Genomic DNA, 25,702 nt, shown 5'->3' with positions numbered 1-25,702 from the left:
ACCACCACCACCAGCATCACCATCACCACCACCAGGATCACCATCAACACTACCATCACCACAATCATCATCATCACCATCACCACCAGCATCACCACTAACATGTTTTGCTATTCTGAGAAAGGATGGGACAGATAATCGTATCGCTTCTGATACTGAATTTAGCATCATGGATCTCTCACTGAGGTCTGCAGATGTGAAAACTTATTTCTCTACAGAGTAAGTAGGCAAGGGGCCCCTGGGATGAACAAGGAACACAGCGGGTCTCTGAACAAAGTTCTCTCTTTAAGAGGTGACCCACATGGACTTCTTTTTTAACTTACTGCTCGAACATTCTCCATAAAAACAGTATAGCTTTTACAACAGTTTATAATCAAAGAGAACATACACCGATGTTTACAATCAGTTGAGGAAATTCCTGAGACTAAGTCCTTTGTAAAAACCACAGAGGGCTAGCCATTTTTCCCATACTTTACTTCAGTAAAGACCTCGGATATCATGGAATAAACTCTCCTGGCTCTTCACACAGACCTGCAACACGTGTGTAGAATACACACCTATCCTTTGCACGTGACCTACCTTTGTGCTAAAAATAGGCTCCGGCAGACAGTAGCCATTCATGACGTTGGTCAGGTTTTCCAGGACATTGTGGAAAACCTGGTGCAGTTTCTCTCCCATTATGGGCAGAGTTTGCTGGGAAGGGAGCGCTCCTGTGAATGGCTTGGCCTGAGGAGACACAAGAACCAGAGGTCAAGGACACCTGCCTCCTGAGTGAGAGGAGAGAAACGGAGGGGCGAGGCAGATCTACCAGTACAGTCCACAATACAATCAGGATGAAGCCTGAGGGAAGAACAAAAACCCCACAAGAACACACACTGGAAAGTCAAAATTGCTAAAACCCCACCCAGATGTGGGTTTCCCAATTCCGCCCCCCCCACACCCCCCGAGAATGCCATAGTCCCTTGTTACGCACTCCCAGTGATTTTGGAGGAAGTTAGATTCTTTTGTTTTGCTCTGCTTTCTAATCAAAATTATCTCCCTGTTTTCCCTATTTATTTTCCATCTTTATTGAATCCCGAAGATAAACAACCAGCAGGATGGAAATTAAGGAAATTCTCATGCAAATGTCCCAGCTTTTTGTATATCATAAACATTTAGCCTTAGAGAACCAAAAAAACCGAAAAGCTCCCCAAGGGGCAACCCTGACCCCAGGAGCCCATTTGTTTATTCATTCATCCTACAAATGTCCACTGAACACTTCCTACGTGCAGCCCTGAGACCCAGGAGCTTTGGGATGAGCTATTCTGCTGGCCTGGAACCCTCAGCTCCCTGCCCCTTCCTCTGTCCCAACCCTGTGGGCTTGTCTCGTCCTTCGAGATGAACTGGAGGGTCTCCTTCTCCACAATCTGGTGCTGGCTTCTCCAGCTGGGCACCCACAGCGGGGGCCAAGGGCAGCCCCCTCTTATTGCACTTCCGGAGCTGAATGACAAGGGTGCATCTCATAGGCAAACGTGAACCCCCAGGGACTGGTGGCCGGGCCCTGCCTCATGAACCTGGCGCAGAAAATGGTTGCTAAAAGGAATCGCATGCAGGCACACACACCTTTCTGGTGATCTGAAAAGGTTCAGTCTATTTCTGGCTTTGGGAAGCCTCTACAGAGAATAACGAAAAAATGAGAAGGAAACTGATAGAATATTCTGGAAAAAAGAGGCAATGTGGTTCTTTTTTCAATGATCTTACCAGCTTTCCCCCCTCCTCCCCTGGCATATATACTAATTATTACAGAAAAAAAACACGGTACAGGCATGAATGACTACCTCTCCATATGCATGCTTTGCTTAGGAGGGTGTAAACGCTCATTCATTCAGCAGCAAGACCTGCTTTTTTCTGAGTACCCATATGACCCACGCACCGTGCTAGGCACCAAGAATACAGTGATGAAGAAGAAAGTAGTCCTTGACCTCAGAACTCCCAGTTTCATGGGAAGGCTTAACAATTAATTATAAGAATCTAAATTGGAAGTCCCCCTTGAGCTTGACTTGAGGGCCATACATATCACAGATACTCTAGTAGCCCCTCTGCTGGTCCCAAGGAGGGGGTGCCGCCCCCACAGCACCCGAACCTCTGTGTATCCATCCAAAAAATATCTTTGCAGCACCTACTACATGCCTGCCCTGTTTTAGGCACTGGGAATCTAGCAGGGGGCGAGAAAGACAAAATGCACTGGTCTCTTGGTGCTTCCAATCTAGCGGATGCCAAAAATTGGGACCAATGGGACAATCAGTGAGAAAAGTCGTCTGTCTGATCACGAATGACAGTACCAGGGAGGGAAGGATAGCAGGGCAGGAGGATGGGGAGTGTAAGGTCAGGTGTGTGTGTGTGTGCCATTTTTTAAAGGGTGGTCAAAAAAGGAGTCTAAGGAGAAAGGGCAACTCTACGTAATACACTAACCTGGATGGGTTCCTGGATTTGGGTAAAAACTAAAGAAATCATACAGTCGTGTTCACTGCGGCATGATTCACAACAGCCAAAAGACCGAAGCAACCCAAGGGTCCATCGATGGATGACTGGATAAACAAGATGGATGCTATACGTACCATGGAATATTACTCGGCCTTAAAAGGGAATGAAGTACGGACACCTGCTAGCACATGGATGAGCCTTGAGGACGTTATTCTAAGTGAAATAAGCCGGCCACAAAAAGACAAGTATTGTACAATTCCACTAATAGGAGGTTCTTCGAGTAAGCCAGATTCAGAGAGACAGTGAGAGCAACTGCTAGGGGCTGGGGGAGGGAGGAACGGGGAGTTCGTGTTTAATGGGTGTTAAGAGTTTCAGTTCGGGAAGCTGAGAAAGTTCTAGACACGGATGGCGGTGCTGGTCGCACAACAGTGTGAATGCACTTAATGCCACTGAACTGCACACTTCCAAACGGTTCCGATGCTGAATTTCACATTGTATATCTTACCCCTTAAACGTGACCACTAAGGAAATGTGCATAACGTAGGGACGTCAGGGAGTAATAATGTATCAATACTGCTTCATCCGTTGTAACAATATTATCTATTCTTTGTAATTATATGTTAATAACTCAATATTATTACGGTATGCAATCTGAGTTTTACTCTGGGTGGGCTGGCGGGCTGCTGCCGTGAGGGGCATGAGCAAAGGTGGCCATGCTTCCGTACCCATCACACAGGCTGCTGGGGGCTCACAGAGGCAGGACAAGAGCCGGGAGCATCCAGCAGCTCCACTCCCAGAACACAAAGAACTGCGAACACTCCTGAGCCAGCCGGGGTGGCCGCGCTGGGGTGCGACATACCGGGTGCACTTTGGAAGGGTCATCGAGCTCCAGCCTGGCCACCACACAGCCTGCTTCGAGCATGGCCCCCGGGCGCTTGATGTACTTCACCCGGCCGCTTTCCTGCACGTTCAGGGTCATGATCATCTTCATTACCTGTTTTGCAGGAAGGAGAAATCAGACGAGCCCAGCAGAACTGGCTTGTGTGTGTGTGACAACCAGAGTCCCCCAGAACTAGGACTCTGGAGCAGCAGGTGCTTGGTCATTTAAATAGAAGGACTCCCTGGGCAGAGTTCAAGTGTAAAGGAGGGAGGGAACTCGCATTTGCCAGAAGCCTGCTCTGTGCCAGGCTCAGTGCTGTTCATGAATTATTTCCATCTGCAAAGCCAGCAAGGGGGGCAGGTTATTTATTGTACCCATTTCACAGGCATGGAAACTGATCTGTATTTGTAAAGTAAAGCCTCTCTCTTAGAAATACTGTTAAATCATCCTGTGTGGGGGTGCTTAACACACACATTCCAAAACATGGTGCATTTTGTGGCTGGCTCCTTTTTTAAAGGCAGTGAGAAAACCCTCTGGGGAACCTTTGGTGAAATGAAGAATGTGCTCCCCGTACCTCTCTGAGCGTCTGCATGCGTGGACGTGATGCATTTGGTTACCACAGTGTGGGCTACAGTCAGGACTGCACTCCTCTTGCTCAGTGGTTCACAGCTTGGGCACCCAAGACAGAGCTGGGCTGGAACCCCAGCGCTCCACCCATCCTTCTGTGACCTCCAGCAGGTGCCTTCCCCTCTCTGAGCCTCAGTTTCCCCTACTGTCGAATGGGGAAGAATGACAGTCTCACCTCATAGGGCTCTTATAAGGGCTGCTCAGGAGGAGCCCGGTGCATGGCGGGAGGCCGGCAAGCGTGAGCTCCTACTGCTGCCGTATTTTCATTGTCGATAATTATCATTATTATTGACCCTGGCAGCATGGAATGGAGGCCAGGTGTGAACCCCAGCTCTGGGGGACCTTGAGTTCCTTAGCCTGCCTGGGCCCCGTTTCTTCACGTGTAAAATGGGGATCCTATCTGTGCCCATCTCCTGTGATTGCTGGGAGGATGACAGAAGGTAATCCAACAGGTAAAATACCTAGAATAGCACCTGCACATGCCAAGCACTTTGTAAGTGTCGGCTTATAGCTTTTTCAATCACTGCCATGGTTATTCTTTTTTTTTTTTTTTTTTTTTTAAAGATTTTATTTATTTATTTGAGAGAGAGAGAGAGAATGAGAGACAGAGAGCATGAGAGGCAGGGAGGATCAGAGGAAGAAGCAGACTCCCTGCCAAGCAGGGAGCCTGATGCGGGACTCGATCCCGGGACTCCAGGATCATGACCTGAGCCGAAAGCAGTCGCTTAACCAACTGAGCCACCCAGGCGCCCACTGCCATGGTTATTCTTAACCCGCCCTTCCTCGCTCCTACGGAGGTGTACATTTTTGGTTTTCCCTTTGAATACTGTAGAGAATTGGGGCTGAACCCCACACAGTGGCCCTCTGAGGAATCAGCAGATGGTGGCCCAGGGGAGAGGGGAGGCCCACCGGCTCGGGTCCAGGGGTGCAGCTGCAATGCGGGAGGGATGGCCCTGCCTCGGGGAGGGGAGTGGAGGGCCGGCCCCGTACTCACCTCCATGTCGGCGTAGCTGCTCCCAGCCTCAACGTGGCCCCCGTCCTCCACCATGTACTGCATTAGCTTCCCAGCCGAAGGGGCTCTCAGGACCGTGGGATCGTTCTCCTTCTCAAACACACACGTCTTGTTGCCGATGGTAATACGGTAGCTGGGAGACAGAAGGGGCGGGCAGGTGGACGGAGGACCATCAACCCAGCGTGCCCAAGTCTGGCTTTCGACAGTGTTTTCCCCTTCCTGAAGGCAGCCCAGAGTGTCCTCCCACCCCGTGTGTGATCTGCGGGATTCCACTTGCCCAAATGCCAGCATCTGATGGTTACCGTAGAGATACTGGGAATGAATGGGGTGAACAAAGGGTATCACCCTTTTCCCGCTGAAAACCAGTTCCTTTTACTGATACAATTCTAAGAGGCATGAAGAAGGCCATCGATATTATCTGAAAAATATTTACCAACTTTAAGCCTTCACCTTATAACTGAACTGGGGAGAGTATGTCCCTGGGGCAGGTCGGGGGCGGGGGGGGGGGGAAGCCTATCATAATCTTGAATATTCTTGGCAGACAGAACATGGCTGAAAAAGAGGTAATAAAACAGTGCTCTGGCTGGGATGAATCCAGCCTGCCTTCTTCCAAAACTTCGAGGTTTGGGAAGGGAGACAATTCTCTAAGTGGAGCTGCTGCAGGCATGGGGTCTGTGGTGCACCCCAGCCCACCCCCACCCCCAGCTCCCGCCTGACTCTCCTTGGCTGGAGGCGGGGAAGAAGTCTGTGCTGCCCGCTCAGCCCAGCTGGTCTACACTTCATTGTACGTACGAGCTCAGTGTGGTCAGATGCACTGGAAAGGGAGGGGCTTTGCGGGGTGGGGGGGGGGCGGGGAATCTCATGGTGCCTCCATGCTAAGTGCTTCCAGGGCATCCTGCATTTCGCTTATCCAGGTGCACAGTGACCGGTCCTGCCCCTTCTGCTTGCTGAATGTGTCATGTTTGCCAACATGACCGTGGTCTTATCCCAGTACCCAGCCCTGTGCCCGGTACAAGTAGCTGTCGCCCTAACTGGATGGCTGTATCTCCTCCAGGCCTGAGCTCAGATGGCTGTGGCCACTGCAGCTCAGACAAGCAGCAGCTGACACGCTGTCACATGCCTCGCAGGCCCTCGAGCTGGGAGTCACGGCCCATTCGGCTCTGGATCCTCCCACATTACTAGGAGTGGGCCTCTTGGGAACCTCCCCAAAACATCTGCCAGTTTTGTGGATGTCCAGCCAAGAGATTAACCTCTCCATGGGCCCCAGAATTTGCTGGAGAAGGTACTTTATCTAAGACCCCTGGGCTGCACATAGCTGGCTTTATATCTTTGAGCCCCACGGGAAAGCGTGGCTCTACGCCGCGCGCCCTCCCCCCACGTCCATGTACCTGTCAAACTCTTCTTTCATGTAGGTGGTATAGCTGTTACCATTATAGGACAGTAGCAACCCCCCGTCGCTTAGCCGGTGGGCGTCGATCTCGATGTGACAGTCGTTCATGATGAGGATGAACATGGTCAGAGATTGCCGGGCCACCTGCGGGGACAGGCTCAGTGTCCCTGCCTGAATTCAGGAGGCCTTCTTGTCCCTGGGCCCCAGAGCACCATCTTCCCCCCCCCAACCATCACCACTGGGAGCAAGGGCTAGTGGGGGGCGGTGGCTAATGGCCACCAGCTGTGGGTGTAGTTCAGCCTGGTCATCTCCTGCCAATCACATGCCCTTCTCATTCCTGCCTCTAAGCATCAGCCCCAAGCAGGGCCACCCTGAGCAGCAGGGAAGGTGGGGGTAGGGGGGAGTGTCTCACTGTGGATGAGACAGCCCTGGAAACTCCACCAGTGACCAGGATTCCGCCCTCCCCAGACCCAGCTCTGCCCAGGGGCACATGAGACGTTTGGGAGCCTCGAGAGAGGCACAGGTGGCCAGGCCCTGGCCTCAGCTCTGCACTTTGATCTGACATACCAGCCCTGGGTTCACTGTGGGTGCGCTCGCTCAGAAAACAGAACACCCTAAAGAGCCCTCCACCTCTAAGATACATATGTTGAGACAAGAGGTAGCAAGAAACCGAGGAATGTTTATTGCAACATTATTCATGGTAACAGTAAGACTGAGACACAAACTAGCTATCCTACAACCTTGCAGTGGAATCTCTAGACCCGCACTGTCAAATAGAGCAGCCCAGACCTAGGCTCTGGCTATTTACGTGTAAATTAATTTAACTTAAATCATATATAAAATTCAGTTCCTCGGGGCTCAGTAGCCACAGGTGGTCATACTGGAGAGCACAGATACATAACATTTCTGTTCCTACGGAAAGTTCCATTGGACCGTTGGCTCTAGACATCAAAATGATATTAAGAAAACTTGTTAACAGCACGGGAAAACTTTATGCCATGATAACATCAAAGCAGTAAAACAGAATTCGCACCATGATCTCAACTTTGCAAAATCAGTGCGTAAGGAACAAAGAATTAGAAGACATGTGCTGAAACGTTAATGGGGATTGCCTCCCAGGGTCAACACACGATGGGTTTGTTCTTCTGATGCTTTATGCTTTTTTGAAATTTTTAAATTTTATACAGTAAGCATGTGTCATATTTAAAATCACGCTGGGGGAACCAGGCCCCCAAAACAGCCAGGAAGCACGGAGGGGTAAAGAGGAGTGGTTTTATGGCAGGCTCCCATGGAGAACATGCTTGTTTGACTACACCAACCCTGAAAATCCCCAAAGCTGGAAGTGTAACATGTGCTCAGTCATCTTAAAAATAAAGTAACAGAATATAAAAATTCTGCCTCAAAGGCAGACTCGAGTTCTGTTATCTTTTCCCTCCTGAGAAGGAGGCCTTTGCTTCTTGGGGACACTTGGCCCCCACGGGTCACCCTGACCTGGACCCAGGGCCTGATCCTGTGCCCACACATCTCAGATACTCTGATATTCTCTGCTGAAATGACCTCAGATGCCCCAGGAAGGGTAACTGGATACTTCTGACAGAGGACAGCAATGCCGAGTAAACCCCCAGGGAAGCCCAAGGTGGGCCAGGGAGAGATCAGAAAGCCATACGTTGACCTTCAGTGCAGACACACAGGACAGAGCTGGCCTCCCACGGCCCCTGGAAACAGACCCACACACTATGCTGGCTAAGCAAAGGTCCTGCTCACGCTCCGTACTGGACTGGCTATCATGCCCCCAAATTCATGTCCTTCCGGGCACCTCGGCGTGTGACTTTACTTGGAAATAATGTCTTTGCAAATGTAGTTAGTTAGATGGGGTAGGGTGGGAATTTAGGAATGCGATCTGAGTGGTGTTCTTCAGAGCAGAGACACACAGAAGGAAGACAATGTAGATACACACACACACGCACACACACACACACACACGCACACACAGAAAAGGCAGCATATGAAGCCAAAGGCATGGCTTGGAGTGACAGTCTACCAGCCACAGAACACCAAGGACGGCCCCACAACCACCAGGAGCTAGGAGAGCATGAAACAGATTCTTTCCTGGAGACTTCAAAGAGACCAGGGCCCAGCTGACACCTTGATTTTAGACTCTGGCCTCCAGACTCTGAGAGAACCCACTTCTGTTGTCTGAAGCCACCAGCTCATGGCACTTTGCTACCTGAGCCCCGGGACATGAATACACGCTCTGCTGTACGCTGTGCGTATTGCTCAAGCCTGCATGTGCCAAAACCCAAAGTGCTTAGGTTTCAAGGGCACGGGACTGCCTGGGGAGTCCCGGGACCCATGCACGAGCAAGTCCACTCCAGAAAGAAAAACTCCCACCAGCCTCCAGAGTGCTGGAGACATCCGAGAAACCCGGGGCCTTCACCTTGAGGATGTACTTAACACCTCCATAAATTAATTCCACATCCACGATGTTCAGCAGAGAAGCTGCAGGAAGGACCTGGCCCCTGAAAGAAAAGACAGACTCGCGGTCGGCTGTGGGAATGAACGAGAACGCTAGGGCCACCCTCTGGATTTAAACAAATCACCCAGCTCTTTGCCTCGCCTAAGCACCGACACATCTGGCTGTATTTAAAAAGCTAAATCCGATGAAAAGGCGCAAAACGGGACGTTGCTCAGAACTTAAGGGAACAGCACTTGCTGAAGGGTGAGAAATTTCAAAAGGGCTTTCCAGGAAGCAAAATCCCGTAATGCCCGTTCTCGGAAAATACTCCCCACGTGGGAAGGAAAGCGACACACGTACTGCGACTCTATTAGTCTGCATAAGCACAATGACCACACGCTAACAGCTCTTGTCTTTTTAAAGCTGTTTCGGTAGCTTCATTTGCCCATCACAGTGTCTCTGGGGGTGATTCCTGCCTCTACCCCAGGACATTTGGCCATGTCTGGAAACATACTTGATTGTGGTGACTCCTGGCGGAGAGAGGGGGGACTCCTGCTAACTTCCCACAGTGCACAGGACAGCCCCCGTAATAAAAAAAATCAATCAGCTCAAAATGTCAAGGGGGCCGGGGCTGAGAAACGCTGGCCCATCCTAAGAGTGAGCACCCAGCTGCTTCTGGGCTGGTCCACTTCACCAGCCATGCCTGACTCAGGCGAGGGTCCAGAAGGAACATTTGCAGAGCTGACCTAGCACCCGCTTTGCTTCTCAAATCCACCTCCTCTCTGAGCTCAAGCACTATGGAGTACCTTACACAAGTCAGCATGAATAAGCCCACAGCGCTCTGCCTACCATCTACCGGCTGCCTGGAGAATTCCCCCCTCCGCCGGTGGCCTCCTCCCAGGCAGCCTCGGTTCAGAGGCGAGGAATTTCAGAGGTAAGCACACAGGAGGGACTCCCTAATTGTCCGCTGGCTGGTTATCTGCCTTACTTGCCACTAACACGCATCCCACAGTGGGGGGGCGGTGGGGGGGAATTACCCTTGCACCCTACCTTTCCAGCGAGTGTAAGAAATCCGTCATGCATGTTCTGAACATCGCATCGGCCACGTTCAAAGCTCCGCACACCACCCCAAGCATGATATCCGGCTTCTCGGCCTAGGAGAGACTCCATGCTTCAGTGTTGGTGGTGACCAAGCCCACAGAGAGGCGGGAGGTGGGGGAGAGGGGGCTCCGTGACCCCGAGGGGAGAAGCGTGCAGCTCCCCACCTGCACTTTCTCGGCGATGAGGTGATCCAACCAGCCTGTGTCAATGTCGTTGTTCTGGAAGCGCTCGGTCTCCAGCAGATTGATGAGATACTCCACGGTGGTCCTGAAGTCGCCCCGGATGGACAGTTCCTTCAAAGCCACCACCATGTTCCTTGAGGGGAAAGGCACATGGATTGTTTTCCAAATTATTATGTGTCAACAGAGCTCCTGCCTGGTTCTCAGGGAGCCCAGAATAGCACAACTGAGAGAGGGGCCTGAGTCCAGCAGCCCATCTGTCAATCTCGGCTCCAGCATTTGCTGGTCAGGCAATCTTGGGCAAGTGACTTAACTGCTCTGGGACTCAGTTTCCTCATCTGGAAAACGGGGAAATAACCCTAACTTCACACGGGTGCTGGAGGATTAAAATGAGACAATCCATATAAAGCGCCTAGTCACTGATAAATAAGGTCAGCTGCTATGAACATGATTAATGACCGTGATTGTAATTATTATTAACCACTGCCGGTCGCTCTGCCTCTCTGCAGCTGGACCTACTCAAATCCCCGTATCCCAGAGCAGGTGCCACCCCCTGGCTGTCCACATAGCTGCTCTGCGGGGTATGCATGAGGTGCATCTACGGAAGGCCAACACTGTTACCCCACCCAGGGTGTGGCGGTCACCTGTCCGCATGTGCTTGGTTGGTCACCACCTCCTATTTCCCAGAGGGGTGGCCTCTCCCCAAAGAGGGCTTCAGTCCAAAGGGCTGAAGCCCCCACTTCCTAGGAAATAACCAGGGAGTGTTTTGTACCATAGAAAGAGGCATTAGAACCATTCCCTACCTGGGAGAGGAGAGCTTTTACACCTGTCATGACGTTCCTGCGTGCATTCAGCAGGTGTGGCAAAGGGGCAAGAACAACCCCAGTTCGGGGCCAGGGAAATAAAGATGCAGTGAGGTCAGATGAGCACGTCAGTAGTGTCGGGAAGTCAGGTGCAGCACGGGAGTCTGCATGTAAGCATCAGGCTATTGGGCTCGAGGGTGACCAACTTGTCCCAATTTGCTCAGGATGTGCCCAGTTTTAGCAGTGAGAAATCCCAAATCCTGGGACACCCTCAGTCCCGGGGAAGCTGGCACAGCTGATCCCCCTATAAGACCCTATGAGCGGCGCCTGGGTGGCTCCGTCGGTTAAGTGGCCGACAAGATTTCTGCTCAGGTCATGATCTCACGGTGGTGAGATCCCCTGCGTTAGGCTCTGTGCTCAGTGGGGAGCCTGCTTAAGGTTCTCTCCCTCTCCCTCTGCCCCTCCCCACTTGTGCTCTCTCTCAAAAAAAAAAAAAAAAAAAAAAAGCCAGAATTTTTCCCTCTGAATTCTTTTAAGGTCCATACTGGTCATTCCCAGCATAGGACGAGCCACAGGCCATTTCCATCAGAGATCAGAGTGGGCTGGAATGGCTGGTCTCCCTCCCCTTTCAAGTTTTCACTCAGCATGATTAAAACTAATTACATAAAGCTGGGAAAGAAAGCCCACTCATCAAAATCACCCAACTCAATTTAATTCATGACTAAGTGCCCTAGTGGCTAGATTTTAATGCTTTTTATTATGTTTTAAATTTTTTAAAAAGATTAAAAAAAATTTTTTTTACAGAGAAAGAGAGAGAGTGAGGGGGTCAGAAGAGAGAAAATCCTAAGCAGGCTCCATGCTCAGCAAGGAACCCCATGCAGGGCTTGATCTCACGACCCTGAGATCATGACCTGAGCCAAAATCAAGCCAGATGCTTAAACAACTGAGCCAGCCAGGCACCCCTGAAGATTTTATTTTAAAGTAAGCTCTACACCCAATGTGGGGCTTGAACTTACAATTCCGAGATCAAGAGTTGCATGCTCTACCAACTGAACCAGGCAGGTGCCCCGATTATAATGCTTTTTAAACAAAATGTCCACAAAGTCTTTGGGGTTTTTCACTCTAAACACGAGAATGTTTAAACACAAGAATGTTTAATTACAAAGTTAGTTGCTTTTTACCTTTTTGCACTCAGGGCAAGGCAGGAAAAACGGGAGATGGGGGTGTGTTTGGATTTGGGAACCCCTTTGTCAGTGTGGGTTTCTCCAGGACCTACTTATAAGGTGTAAATTTAAAGAAGTCCCCCACACACACCTTTTTCTAAAAAAGCTCTAGTACTTGGCACCTTTTAAATTGTGGAATCCCCTCGAACATTCTTTGGATCTCCCCCAAGTGCGAGCTGTAATGAGCTCAAGACCAAATGACCTTGGTGAGCTCATGAGCTCCCTTGACTTCATGGATCTCAGATACAGGAAGAGGACAGACTTCGCCCTTGGACGTCAGCAAAGGGCATTTAAGACAGGGTCTGCTCGTGCTTCACTCCTTTACCTCCTGACGTAATGCTGCATCTGAGCCCCAGGCTTTTAGCTTCTGGAAGGAAGGAGGGAAAGAAGGAGGGGAGCAGGGAGATACTAACGAAATGGCCTCTTCCCGGTTCTCTCCCCAGGAGAAGCAGTGCCCGAACTGGGAATCAGCAAATTCGTGTAAGCCACCAGCAGCCGCCACGCTGAAATAACCCCACACGTTCTTGTTGCTCCGGAAATTCAGTTCCTGAACCGTTCCAGAGCTTGGCTTAAACCCCTAGAGTCAGAACAGCAAAAGCAAAGTTGGGGGGGGCGGGGAATCATCACACCAGATATATTTGCATCAGAATTAAATCCTAGACAAACCCAAGAAGAACCCCCACCACAACCCAAAGCTTAGTGTGATCAATAGACCGTTGATCTCTCTCACTAGGGGTGAGGGTGTACCCATGTCAAGACGTCCATGCATGCATGTAATTTTTACTTAAAAAAAAACTATAAAAATAAATAACCATGTTGGGATGGGGGGAGGAGGTACAGAAACAATAGGGGGAAATGCCGTTCACTGATGGAACTGAGGGAAAGTTCATTCTGGTTTCATAAACTTGACATTGTCAGTCATAAAAAGTTTAAATGAAAGAGAAGAGGGGTTGGATTTCGAATTCCGGGATTATGAAAAAGCCAGCAGGGGCGCCTGGGTGGCTCAGTTGGTTAAGCGACTGCCTTCGGCTCAGGTCATGATCCTGGAGTCCCGGGATCGAGTCCCGCATCGGGCTCCCTGCTCAGCAGGGAGTCTGCTTCTCCCTCTGACCCTCCCCCCTCTCATGTGCTCTCTCTCCTCTCATCCTCTCTCAAATAAATAAATAAAATCTTTAAAAAAAAAAGAAAAAGAAAAAGCCAGCAGATAAAGCAATGTGATGCGAACACACACCTAATTTGCTTATGGGGGGTGGGGGTGGGGCAGAAGGCCCATCCCCCTGAGTATAATTTTGGTAAGGGGGGGTGGACGCGGACCCTCTCGCTGGGATTAGGGCTCTGGACGTGTGTAGTGGAGGCATCTGTTTTGAGAGATGGAGAATTCCAGGTGCCCGGGCTATTTCCACTCCGAGTCCCTTCGTCCTCCCCAGCACCTGTAAACAAGCCATCATCCCCCTAAAAAATTCCCATTTCGCGTGTCCACCACCAGAGTCCATTGTTTGTAGCCAAAGATGCCAAGCTGATAGAACTACCATAGCTTACAATTCTTTAATTAAAAGGGAAGGAGGGGGAGACAAACCTCTCTTATCCCAAGTTTCTTAAATGTAATCACTGAACAATGAGGTTGTGGTAGGTTATGGAGATGATGTAACAGTCATCCATAAGTAAGCATGTGACAGATACCAGCTGGCTGGTTTCTCGAGGCACAAAGAAGAACAAGTCACAAAGGAACTCCTTACAAGGGACCAGACTCCAGGAAAGAGTACAGGGAGGGGGGGCGGCAGAAAACCAAGGACCCGGGTTCTAAAGCTGGCTGCTTGTCCCAAAGATGGACGTGGCCCATAGGGTCCAACTGTGGGGCTCGGTCACGGCCTCAGCAGGTCGAAGGCACGAAGCAGGACCCTAACCTCTCGAGCTGTCCTGTCCATGAGCAACGAGAGGCACAAAGGATCTGCCCCGGCGCCTAGCACACACTTCCCGTCAATAAACCACTGCCTTCCCACGCCACGGTTTCCCTGTCTGTACCCCGAGAAGCCTGGGCATCTCATCCAAAGCTAACGTTCAGGCTCTGCCCCACACCGGGAGCCTGGGGATGGCAGGCGCGGGGGCCCCCCAAAACTTGCCTCATCGGGGTTCTCACTGGTGATTCTGGCCGCGATGACATGGCCTCGGGCGAGCGGAGGGTTGGCAGGAGTGTCAAACGAAATGGGCGTCACCCCCCATGGCGACTCTCCGTAGAGAAGCCGGATATCCTTGAGCCGGTGCAGCGGCACCCCCATGGCAATCTGAAATGAAGAAATCCATCCCGCGGACTGTCAGTCCCCACGAGCACCCTGGCCCCCAGACATGGAGCGCACTGCTAGATGCCCTGGAGGAGGGGTGCAGTGAATGATCTCAGGTATCCTGAGCACCTGCTGAGCACATGACACTGTGCCACATGGTGGCAGGAGAAGCAAAGCAAGAGAAAGACAGAAGGGACGCCTGGGTGGCTCAGTCGGTGAAGCATCTGCCTTCGGCTCAGGTCATGATCCCGGGGTCCTGGGATCGAGCCCTGCATCGGGCTCCCTGCTCCACGGGGGGCCTGCTTCTCCCTCTCCCACTGCCCCTCTTCCCTGCTCATGCACTCTCTCTCTCAAAGAAATGAATAAAATCTTTAAAAAAAATAAGAAATGTAAAAAAAACTTTTTTAATTTTATACTTTTAATTTTAGATAGATGTGCAGTGGCATCAGGGGTTTATTTTCCAATCGCCATCATTTTATATTGTGGTATTGTGCCAGAATGATCTTGTTCTTTCTTCCTTTCTTTCTTTCTCTCTCTTTCTTTCTTAAAAGAATGATGTTGTTCTTAGGAGGTCCTTTTACTCAAGTAGAGGCAAAGCACCATGAACGTTCAAGTCAAAACATCTCTCAAAAAGTTAAACCAAAAAAAAAAAAAAAAAAAAAAATTACACCGAGACACGAATAGAAAGAACACAAATGTGGCAGAGGTTAACAACCAGTGGGTTGAGGCACAGGGGATGGGGGGTAGCTGCGCAATCCTTGTAACATTCCTGAAATTTTCCAAACTAAAAAAAAAAAAAAAAAAAGACAAAATAGAAAACAATAAAAATGCTGACGGAGGGAGGAAGGCAGGCAGGAAAGGAAGGAGGGAGACATACATTCATACGTTTTAAACATTTGAGTTCCCATTCGTGCAGGAGTTGCTAACTCTGGGTCATGAGTTCTCAATGAGGGCAATACTGCCCCGCAAGGGGACAAATATTTGCTCTTGGGGATGAAACGATCTTACTCTGTATGTATCAGTCACAGATATATCTACAGTAAAAACATACAATATATCTGTATATTAAAATTTTATAAGGGGCTGGGAGCGCCTGGGTGGCTCAGTCAGTTGGGCATCTGCCTTCGGCTCGGGTCATGATCCCGGGGTCCTGGGATCGAGCCCTGCGTTGGGCTCCCTGCTCGGTGGGGAGCCTGCTTCTCCCTCTCCCTCTGCTGTTCCCCCTGCTTGTGCTTTCTCTCACTCTTTCTCCTGCTCTCTGTCAAATAAATAAACAAAATCTTTAAAATAAATAAAAAATAAATAAAATTTTATAAGGGGAGAAATTAGGGGGGGAAGTGTCTAAAAAGGTTCCTTATGGGGACAGTTATAAAAAAAGTTTGAGAAATACTTCTCAATGTGTTCAATGTGAATGGAGAAGAGGGGGTCCACGAATGCCCTGGAACTGTACAAAGCATATTTTTTTTCCCCAGGGAGAAATTCAACAGGTTTTTGCCCATTTCTCAAAGGGCCACACAGCCAGACAAAGGTGACGAACCACTCCACAGAAGGCTCTCCGCCTGCATGGTTCTCGATGCTACTCACACAACACACTCACGTCCCCAGGGACAGCCCTCCAAGAGGGGAGCAGGACGGTCTACTATGAGCAGGACGGGGACCCCGGCCCGGCTAGAAGAAACCCCAGGGCTCTGCGCCCAGGTCCTTGCCTGTAGCTGGGCGGCCGGCAGGTTGACATCGGCAATCATCTCTGTGCAGGGGTGCTCCACCTGCAGGCGGGGATTCAGCTCCAAGAAGTGGAAGCTGCCATCCTGGCTGTAGAGATATTCCACCGTCCCCGCGCTCACGTAGCCCACAGTCTTGGCCAGGTGGACGGCACACTGCAAAGACACAGAGCCTGAAGGGTCTCCAGTGGTTTTCTTGGATCATCTTCATGGGGGGCTGAGTAGGTCCCCCACCAAACGCTGAAGATCTGCTGGGCATCCTTTGGGACCTCAGAGATCGCACTCCCTACGATGGGCCCCGGGTGTCTTCGTGGACACCCACCCCGCACTGGCAATGGGGACGGTAGGGCGCTCTTGCTGGCTGGGCGGAGCCCACCTGCTCCATGAACTCGAACACAGCCGGTATGGCGATGGTGGCCGGCGCCTCCTCGATGATCTTCTGATGCCGCCGCTGGATGGAGCAGTCACGCCCGAACAGGGACACCGCGTTCCCATACTGGTCGGCGAGGATCTGCACCTCCAGGTGTCGGGCGTGCTCGGCCAGCTTCATGAGGAAGATGGGGGAGCCAGGGATCTCACTCTGCACCTGGGGGGAACAGCAGAGTGGCTCGATTTACCCTGGGGGACCAGGGCCGGAGCGAGAAGTCCTCTGAAGATATGTCCACGATCCTGCTGATCGTTTAGCTTTGTTTTACCTCTCTCGCGCGGACATGCCTTTCTCCTTGACTTTTTAAGTCCAACACTGTCAAAATACATCATGTAGAAGGCGGAATTTCCCCACAATCCCATTTTTCTAAAGATAATGTGCTGTTAGGATTTGGGCACATACTGGGTAAGAGTTCAATGTGGTTAAGAGTTAACTGCACACTGGTTTTCTGCTGCACCTTCAGGAACACACAAAACACACAGAATATTTTCTGAATAAAAATAGGACGAAAACGTGCCACCCGGCAGCTTTCTTTTCCTCCTTCTTAAATAGTACTCTCTTGGCCAGTTGTGCACGGTGGAACCTACAGACAGACTTACGTCATTCTTTTGATGACTAAAAGGCAATTGTCCAGAAATTCTTAATGATATAAAAAAAAAGTGTTCACATGGAATGATTTCTAATAATTTTTTTTTTTAAAAGCAAGCTGCAGTAATATATGGGATGGCCCCGCTTAATATAAAAAATACAACAGAGCTGTTATGAACACCTATATAAAAGTATACACAGAGGTGCCTGGTTGGCTCAGTCAGTAGAACATGTGACTCTCGATCTCAAGGTTGTAAGTTCAAGCCCCACGTTGGGTATAGATTACTTTAACATTTTTTTAAAATCTTTTTAAAAATTCTTAAAAAAAACTGGTTACATCTGGGAAAGGGAAGAAGTTCAGAGGTGGTGGTAAAAAGAGAATTTTCCTTTTTTATGCTTAACATATCCCTAAAGCGTTTGAATGTTCTCATAAGAACATTTTCATATTGCACCCATGTAATCCAAAGAAACATGCTCGTGCGTGTGTGGGGGCATGGGTATATGGGACCGCTGTACTTTCCACTCCATTTTGCTGTGAATTGAAAACTGCCCTAAAAAGTAATTTTAAAGAAAGGGGAAAAAAAAAAAAAGCTTTTAAACCTACACAACCCCTAAATGTAATGGAGGATCCAAGACTGGATCCTGACACAGAAAGAAGAGATTAGTGGCGAGATCTGAGTCAAGTCTGGAGCTGACTTAATAGAAACGTATCCCTGTTAATCTGTTAGTTGTGACAAACATGGCAGAGCTAATGGAAGATATTAACAATGGGAAACCAAGGATAGATGGGGACTCCATACTACTTATGCAACTTTCAAGTAAACAGAACTTCTTCCCCTGCAAAGTACCCCAAAAACCTATCCACCCCAGTGGAGACACGCGGTAGTGAAACCACTACTTTATAGAACACTCATATATTGCCCAGAACGGTTTAATTGGTAAACCTTTTTAGAAAGCAATTTATTGACATGTTTTTGTAAGTGCATGTGCATGCTATTTAACTAAGTCCTTGGCATGTGGTCTTTACCCAAGAAAATAATTCAGAAGAAGAAAAAAAAAGCTAAGTATTATTTATGTTCCATGTTCTATAATATATATTATAGATGTTATATATTATTATGAAATATATTGTGTTATAGTATAGTCATAACAACAGAAATGGAAATAAGCCCCACATTTCACAAAAAAGGAAAGGCTTGATAAGGAAAACTACAGACACACTGGGAATATTAGGCAATCATCAAAATAATTGTAAAGATTGGAACAACATGGAAAACATGTCCGTGATCTACAATTTAGAATTTTTTTAAATGTAGAACAAAACACTATGTAGAATGAATACAACTCTTTAAAACATGCACGTGAACAAGGTCTAGAAGAAACCCTAGAAATTCTAAAATAGTTGCATTAAGAATGGGAAGATCGTTAGCCTACCCTTTTTTAAACATTGCCAATGGGCAACTGTAACAGGCATAAGGTTTTAAAAGTGAAAACCCAGCTACAAATAAGTAAATACATGGTTCATTCCTACAACAAAAGCCAATCATCTAGAAAGGTTAAAAATACCAAGACTACTAAAATTTACAAAATGTCCCATCTTCCAATAGACATGAATATAGTCACAAGCAGATAGATACTCCGGCCCTGTATCTCTGAAATCATTTAAAGTCAGGTGGATTCACAGGATTGAACATCTAAGGACATGGTATATGGATCAACCCAAACCAGGGACTTCTGTGTGTGAGAACGTACACATGTGCTTCGGGACACAGCACAGCAATATTCCAGCTCCCATGAATGTCCTGTTGACTTCTGACACAGTAATGTTAATGAACATAATCTGGTGGCCAACAGCTAAATACACGCAATTCCCACAGATATATGGAAAAATGCTCAGCAAGAAGAGCTCACTTGTCTGAAAAGGATTGGGAAGTCCTCGGCACTCTCTGCCTTCCGGATTCCTTTCCCTCCGCCGCCTTCCGATGCTTTGATCATCAAGGGAAAACCAACTTTTTCTGCCACCTGGGGGTGAAGGACAAACAGACCTCTTTAGAAGGTAGACAGTTTCCAAGCTAAAAGAACAATGAGAAGTTTCCAGCACCTTGGCCTCCCAAGCCCTGCGTTTACCTCTAAGCCCTCATCTATATCTTTCACACAACCCTGGTTGTAAACATCTTCTGGGACAGTGATTCTTTTCCCCTGCTGCAGATCATCTTCTGTCCATTCCACCATCAGACCTAGAGAGTCACAAAAAAAGCTGAATCCTCCCAAGGATGGCAGAGAAACACAACACAGAAACCACAGGGCCTTTCTTCACCAAAGCCTCTCCAGACCTGGGTGCTGGACCAATAGTATACAGACTTGGTCCTTCAGCTTCCCACAATGGCTTTTAATTTTCTTAAGGGCTGACTCAACCTTGAATGGGAAATCAAGCTTAAGAAATTCAGACTGAGGGGCGCCTGGGTGGCTCAGTCGTTAAGCGTCTGCCTTCGGCTCAGGTCACGATCCCAGGGTCCTGGGATTGAGCCCTGCATCGGGCTCCCTGCTCAGCGGGAAGCCTGCTTCTCCCTCTCCCACGCCCCCTGCTTGTGTTCCTGCTCTTGCTATCTCTCTCTGTGAAATAAATAAATAAAATCTTTAAAAAAAAAAAAAAAAAGAAAGAAATTCAGACTGAGCCTATCACGAACAACCATATTAACCTGAACTCAAAAAAATTCCAACTCTACCCACTGAAGTCATTTATACGTAAATCACTGTTTTCTAAAACGCTGTGAAGATTAAAAACAAATAAACTTCCCATTCCGAATTTAAAATTCCATCTTTGGACAAAAAAAATCAAATTGGAGAGGAAACTCCTGAGACTTTTTCCTGTTCATTTTTAATTTATCCTAGAAATTCTACTTTTCAGAATTTATCCTAAGGAAATGATTAAAAAGTACATAGAGATTTAGCTAGTAGACTATCAAGACTCCATTACTTTTAGTATTTTTTTAAAAAGATTTTATTTATGGGGCGCCTGGGTGGCTCAGTCGTTAAGCATCTGCCTTCGGCTCAGGTCATGATCCCAGGGTCCTGGGATTGAGCCCTGCGTCGGGCTCCCTGCTCGGCGGGGAGCCTGCTTCTCCCTCTGCCACTCCCCCTGCTTGTGTTCCCTCTCTCGCTGTGACTCTCTCTGTCAAATAAATAAATAAAATCTTAAAAAAAAAAAAAAAGATTTTATTTATTTATGTGAGAGAGAGCCAGAGAGAGAGCAAGAGTGGGGGAGAGGGGCAAAGGGAGATGGAGAAGCAGACTCCCTGCTGAGCACAGAGCCCAAGGAGGGGCTCAATCCTAGGACGCTGAGATCATGACCCAAGCCAGAAGTTGGGACGCTTAATCGACTGAGCCACCCAGATGCCCCTACCTTTAGTATTTTTTAAAATTAGAGCAAAACAACCTGGAAACAACCTAAATATCTAACCATAGAGGACTAGTTAAGTAAATTATGGTACATCTATATGATAAAATCCTATGCAGACATTTTAAATGTCATAAAGTGTATTTATTGACATAGAAGGGTTAGTGAGAAAAAATAAGTCACAAACTATAGTAAATATAAGATCTCTGGCTTTTTAAAGGATGTGCCTAGAAAAAAAAAACGCTGCAAAGGTAGGCACCTAGAATATAACAAATATTCAACACCAGGTCATAGGATTATGGATGATTTCTATTTCTTTTCTTTTCTTCTTCTTCTTTTTTTTTTTGGTAATCCTATATTTTCTAAGCTGTCTACAATGAAATTGTACCACTGCTTTAATAATTTTAAAAAATTTTAAATGAAAGAATAAAAAAAGCATACTCCTGTCACCCCCTCTGCTCATATTGGTGGAAGAGATCCCCCAAAGTGAAGCTCAGGCCACATACCACTTCCACTCCAGGGCAGTGTTGGGATCTGCAGCGTCTGGGCCACAATGGTGGAGGCGATCTTATCTCCCAAGGCCCACATGGCCTCACTGGGAGGGCCTGAGGAATCAGGGACAAAAGGGGAAGGCAGAATCGAGTTAGTCACAAGCCCCTCGCAGCCAAGTGCCTGCCAAATGCACAAAGAAAAGTACTCAGATCCTAGCTCTCGAGGAATTTAACATCAAGTCGGGGAAGGGAAAAATCTGTTAGTCTGCTACTTCATCAGATGTGGTTGAAGTCTGCTGTTCTTAGTACATGTGGATTGTAGACCTGGTCTGAGTCATAACCTAAGCTATGAGGCATACACAGAATTCGCTTTTCAGGAAGAAGGCAACAAGCTAGACCAAAGGTGGCAAGCTAGCACCTCAAAAAACTAGACCCTGGGTTAGCAAACTTCTCCTATAACGAGCCAGATAGGAAATATTTTCAGCTCTGTGGGTCTGCTTGTCTCTGTCACAAATATTCAGCTTTGCCAGTGTTGGGCCAAAGCAGCCATAGGCGATACATAAATGAATGAGCTGCGCTGTGTTTCAGTAAAACTTCATTTACAAAAGCAGGCAGTGGGCTGGACTTGGCCTGTGGGCTGTATGTAGTTTGATGGCTTGCGGGCTGGATCACCAAGCTTCAGAGGAGCTAAGGGATAATGAGGGTCTCGTGTACAGCCAGTCAAAGACTATGGACAGAGAAAATATAAGCAAGCACAAGTTACTAGGCAGACCCTTGGGATATCAGGTGTTGATCTGTACTGAGTTGCTTCAAATACGGTGTGTGTTGGAGGCCCAGCATGAAGGAACAGCAACAGGGATTTACTGTGGATGGTAAATGATTCCCCTAAATCATGCAAAGATGTCAGACAGCATGAGAGCACACACAAAGTTTACAAATGCAAACCCTAAAACAGACAGACCCCATAGACAGTATCATTTTTACCTTGTAAGTCATAGAGCTGAGGGACTCTGGTCCCAAAATGCTAGGGCATTCCAAAGCCCGGAGAATAGCCCAAGAAAGGCGCGGGGTTATCAGAAATGTGACCTCCAAACCCAGTCAGAAATCTGAACATGGCTCGTATCTTGGTGCCAGCAGGAGCACGAGCAGAGGGTTCTGCTTGTCCCAGCATCCTTCTCCCGTGGGACCCATGGCAACAGTTCCTATGTCCCTGGGCTGGCCAACCGCCCCTCCCACCCTGGACCGGCTTGCTCCTGACCATGAAAGGGTGAGAGGTGGGGCTATTAAACTGACCCCCACCTTGCAGGGCTACACTGGAAAGAGAACGTGACCTGGCAGAGTGTCCCGTCAACGCCCCGATTCCCCCGTATCAGACGGCGACACTCACTCTACCTAAGAAAGCAATCTCATGCTTGCACAGGAGCTCCGGCAGTTTGGGGTTTTCGGAAGCATGGCCCCAGCCAGCCCACACCGCCTGTAAACATAGAGAGGTGGGAATGAGGATCTTCCTTCGAGAATCCCCCTCCCGTCACACACCGAAAGCTCTTCGCGGCGTCGCATCAGCCCTGGATTTCAGAGTCTTGCAGGACCTGGAGCCTCTGACCCTTCCGAATTGCAGGAGTGAGTTGCTCCACAGCTCAGAGCATCATCCCCCCAGTAGGCAGACTGGGCACCCCGTCCGACTTACCTGCACGGGGATTCTCTTGGCAATGTCCACAACCAGCTCCACGTTGGCATAATTGTTGTTGTTGGGCCCTCCCGGGACAGGGACATACTGATCTGCCATCTTGATATACTCTGGAATTAGATGAGAAAAGGAAAGAAAAACTGAGAGGCTGAAGTTCACTGCATGACTACCTACAGCTACTGAAAGGAAGGCCAGAAATTCCACTTCCAGGAATAAATATGTCCTAAAAAACCCTAGTCATCAATGAAGCTGAAGAGTGATGTTAAGAGGATGTCCAGAAACGGAGAAGTTTCTGTGGCCGCAAGGGAAAGGTGTGGATCATCATGTGAAGACAACTGAACGTGATGTCCGCTATGGGAAAATATAGAGGCATCAGGACAAGGCCTGGAAGGGAACAAAGAAAGAAGGAAAGAAGCTATCAGAATGGTTGGGATGAGAGGAGGGGTGTTCAATTAATCCCTATTTCCAGTTTATCTTAATATTGTTTTGCCATTAAATAATACAATGTTTTTTATTTTGGGTTTTTTTTTTAAGATTTTATTTATTTGACAGAGAAAGACAGTGAGAGAGGGAACACAAGCAGGGGGAGTGGGAGAGGGAGAAGCAGACTCCCCACTGAGCAGGGAGCCTGACGCCGGGCTCGATCCCAGGACCCCAAGATCATGACCTGAGCCAAAGGCAGACGCCTAACTGAGCCACCCAGACACCCCTACAATGTTTTTAATCATGGTGAAAAACAGGTAACATAAAATTTACCATCTAACTCATTTTTCCAGGGTACAGTTCAATAGCATTCAGCACATTCACACTATTGTGAACCAGATCTCTAGAACTTTTGTCTTCTGGCAAATCTGAAACTCTACCCATGAGACAACACCTCCCCTTGTCCCCTCCTGCAGCCCCCGGCCACTGTCATCTTTCTGTGTCTATAAATTTCACGACTCTGGGGACCTCATCTATGGGGAATCCTAGAGTATTTTTCTTTTTGTGACTGGTTTCTTGCACTTAGAATAGTGTCTTCCAGGTCCTTCCACGCTGTACCATGTGATAGGATTTCCTTCCTTTTTAAGGCTGAATACAATACGATGTTTTGATCTTAAAATACTCACGCCCTTTAGGCCAGAAATTCCACTTCTAGGAATAAATACGTCCTAAAAAACCCTAATTATCAATGAAGCCGAAGAGTAATGTTGAGAGGATGTCCACCGGGCAGTGTTTTGAAGTGTGAAATGCTAGACTCGAGCCAGAGGCAAGGCTAGTCTCTCTGTACTATGGAATTCTCTGGGATCCTGAGAAGGAACAGTGTGGAACTTTATGTGCAGATCCTGAAAGAGAACCAAGAGTGGCATTTCCTTCCAGGCTGCCCGCCTCCGATGTTTATGGAACACAAGAGTGTCGGCCACAGGGGAGGTCCCAGAGGCGACAGAGTGAGAAGTCAGACAAGCTCCATCTCGTCCCTGAGTTTTTCTCTACTGTCAGAGAAGATAAGCAAGAAAATAGACACAGTAACACCAAGCTGGGGTCAGCGTCAGGGCCCTCTGGGAAAGCCACATGGGAGGACGCGACCAGTAGGTTGGGACAGGGAGGGGAGGAGGCCTGCTGCGCCAGGAGCTTCAGGGAAAAGCACTGTCAGCAGAAGATCCAGCATGTTCCAAGGTTCCAAGGAAAGAGCTCAGCTGGCCCAGGAAGCGACAAGGCCAGCGTGGCTGGGACGCAGGGTTGGAGGGCAGGGGCACTGGATGGGGCCAAGAGGCCGGCAGAGCCACGTCATGTGGCACCTTAACTGGCCTGAGTGAGGACCTGGAATTTTGGTCTGAGCGTGATGGGAGTCCCCGCACGATAAGGCTGTGGGTTCCCATCCTGCCTGAGCCACATACTGGCTGTATGACCCTGGGTGAATGATTTCTGTCCCTGTGCCTCGACTGCCTCATCTATAAAATATGATTGACAATCACATCTGTCCTCTGAGTTAGAAGGAGACTGCATCTGTGCAGGGCTGAGCCCAGGGACAGCACGGGAGCCTCTTAAGCATTTAAAGAACTGCTGACGGGACCTGAGCTGTGTTTTTAAGAAATCACTTTGGCTACTGTGTGGATAAAGGTCTGTAAGGGGATACGATTGTTCAGGGGAAAAAAGCAAATCGTCCAACAGTTATTTATAGAATGATCTATGTGAATAGACATAGAAAACAAATGAACGAAGAATGCATGATTGAAGTACAATACAGACATCTGTGGGGGAAACACCTGGACGAGGAGAGGCCAATCTGTTGTAACATGGACATTTCTCAGAGATGGGATTTCCACTTTGTATAGTAACCACTTGCATTTTTAATTAAACAAAGAAGGAAAGGCAAATAAATGCGGGCTCAGGAGGGGTACCCTGGGACTCTGGGGTCCAGGGTGGACTTGCCTGGGTATAATGGAAGAGGTGAGGGCAGGTAAGGACAGGGGGTGGCAGGAGGGGAAGGAGTCAAGGCCCAGGTACCTGCATTGGCCTTCAGGTCCTCTGGGGTCACCATGACTACAAACCGGATGGCCCGCTCGTTGCGGAACATCTCGTAGGCCCACCTGCGGATGGAGCGCATGCACTTCACGGCGGCAATGCCATTGTTGGCGATGAGCACCTGGATGGGGAAGATGAGGAAGGGGCCAGAGCTGCACGCCTACCTGTGCTGGGAGCTGCATGCTACCCTGGGGTCCATGTCACAGCTGCAGAGCCTCCTCAGGTACCTCTTTGCATTTTTACAGCACACAGCCTGGCAGAGAGGTGCTCAAAATCTGCTGGCTGCATGAATAGATGATGATCAAATGGGTGAGTGGATGGGTGGATGGATGGATGGACAGATGGGTGGATGGATGGGTGGGTAGATGGATGGATGAATGGTCAGGCGGAGGATCGAATGGATGGTTGGAGGGGTGGGTGGATGGACGGATGGACAGATGGGTGGGTGGATGGGTGGATGGGTGGGTAGATGGG

At 48.7% G+C, this 25,702-nt stretch overlaps 1 protein-coding gene across 3 annotated transcripts in view; it reads right to left on the bottom strand.

Moving 5' to 3' along the window:
• ACACB (acetyl-CoA carboxylase beta) overlaps positions 1-25,702 on the bottom strand; it is a 140,088-nt gene that overhangs the window by 57,893 nt on the left and 56,493 nt on the right. For all 3 annotated transcript variants that reach the window (XM_032397988.1, XM_032397989.1, XM_032397990.1), the window contains 17 exons: positions 25,211-25,349; positions 22,724-22,833; positions 22,429-22,510; positions 21,052-21,150; positions 19,276-19,385; positions 19,060-19,170; positions 16,510-16,719; positions 16,119-16,289; positions 14,254-14,415; positions 12,547-12,710; positions 10,093-10,243; positions 9,878-9,981; positions 8,810-8,891; positions 6,371-6,516; positions 4,965-5,115; positions 3,323-3,457; positions 580-726 (listed from right to left, as the gene is read on the bottom strand). In XM_032397988.1, the coding sequence (XP_032253879.1) occupies positions 580-726; positions 3,323-3,457; positions 4,965-5,115; positions 6,371-6,516; positions 8,810-8,891; positions 9,878-9,981; positions 10,093-10,243; positions 12,547-12,710; positions 14,254-14,415; positions 16,119-16,289; positions 16,510-16,719; positions 19,060-19,170; positions 19,276-19,385; positions 21,052-21,150; positions 22,429-22,510; positions 22,724-22,833; positions 25,211-25,349 (2,274 nt within the window). The remainder of the gene's footprint in view (positions 1-579; positions 727-3,322; positions 3,458-4,964; positions 5,116-6,370; positions 6,517-8,809; positions 8,892-9,877; positions 9,982-10,092; positions 10,244-12,546; positions 12,711-14,253; positions 14,416-16,118; positions 16,290-16,509; positions 16,720-19,059; positions 19,171-19,275; positions 19,386-21,051; positions 21,151-22,428; positions 22,511-22,723; positions 22,834-25,210; positions 25,350-25,702) is intronic.

This window comes from Phoca vitulina, unplaced genomic scaffold, assembly GCF_004348235.1.
Source record: "Phoca vitulina isolate PV1807 unplaced genomic scaffold, GSC_HSeal_1.0 scaffold108, whole genome shotgun sequence".
In the NCBI taxonomy this organism is placed as follows: Eukaryota; Metazoa; Chordata; class Mammalia; order Carnivora; family Phocidae; genus Phoca; species Phoca vitulina.
This window is presented reverse-complemented; position numbering and strand designations above follow the sequence as displayed.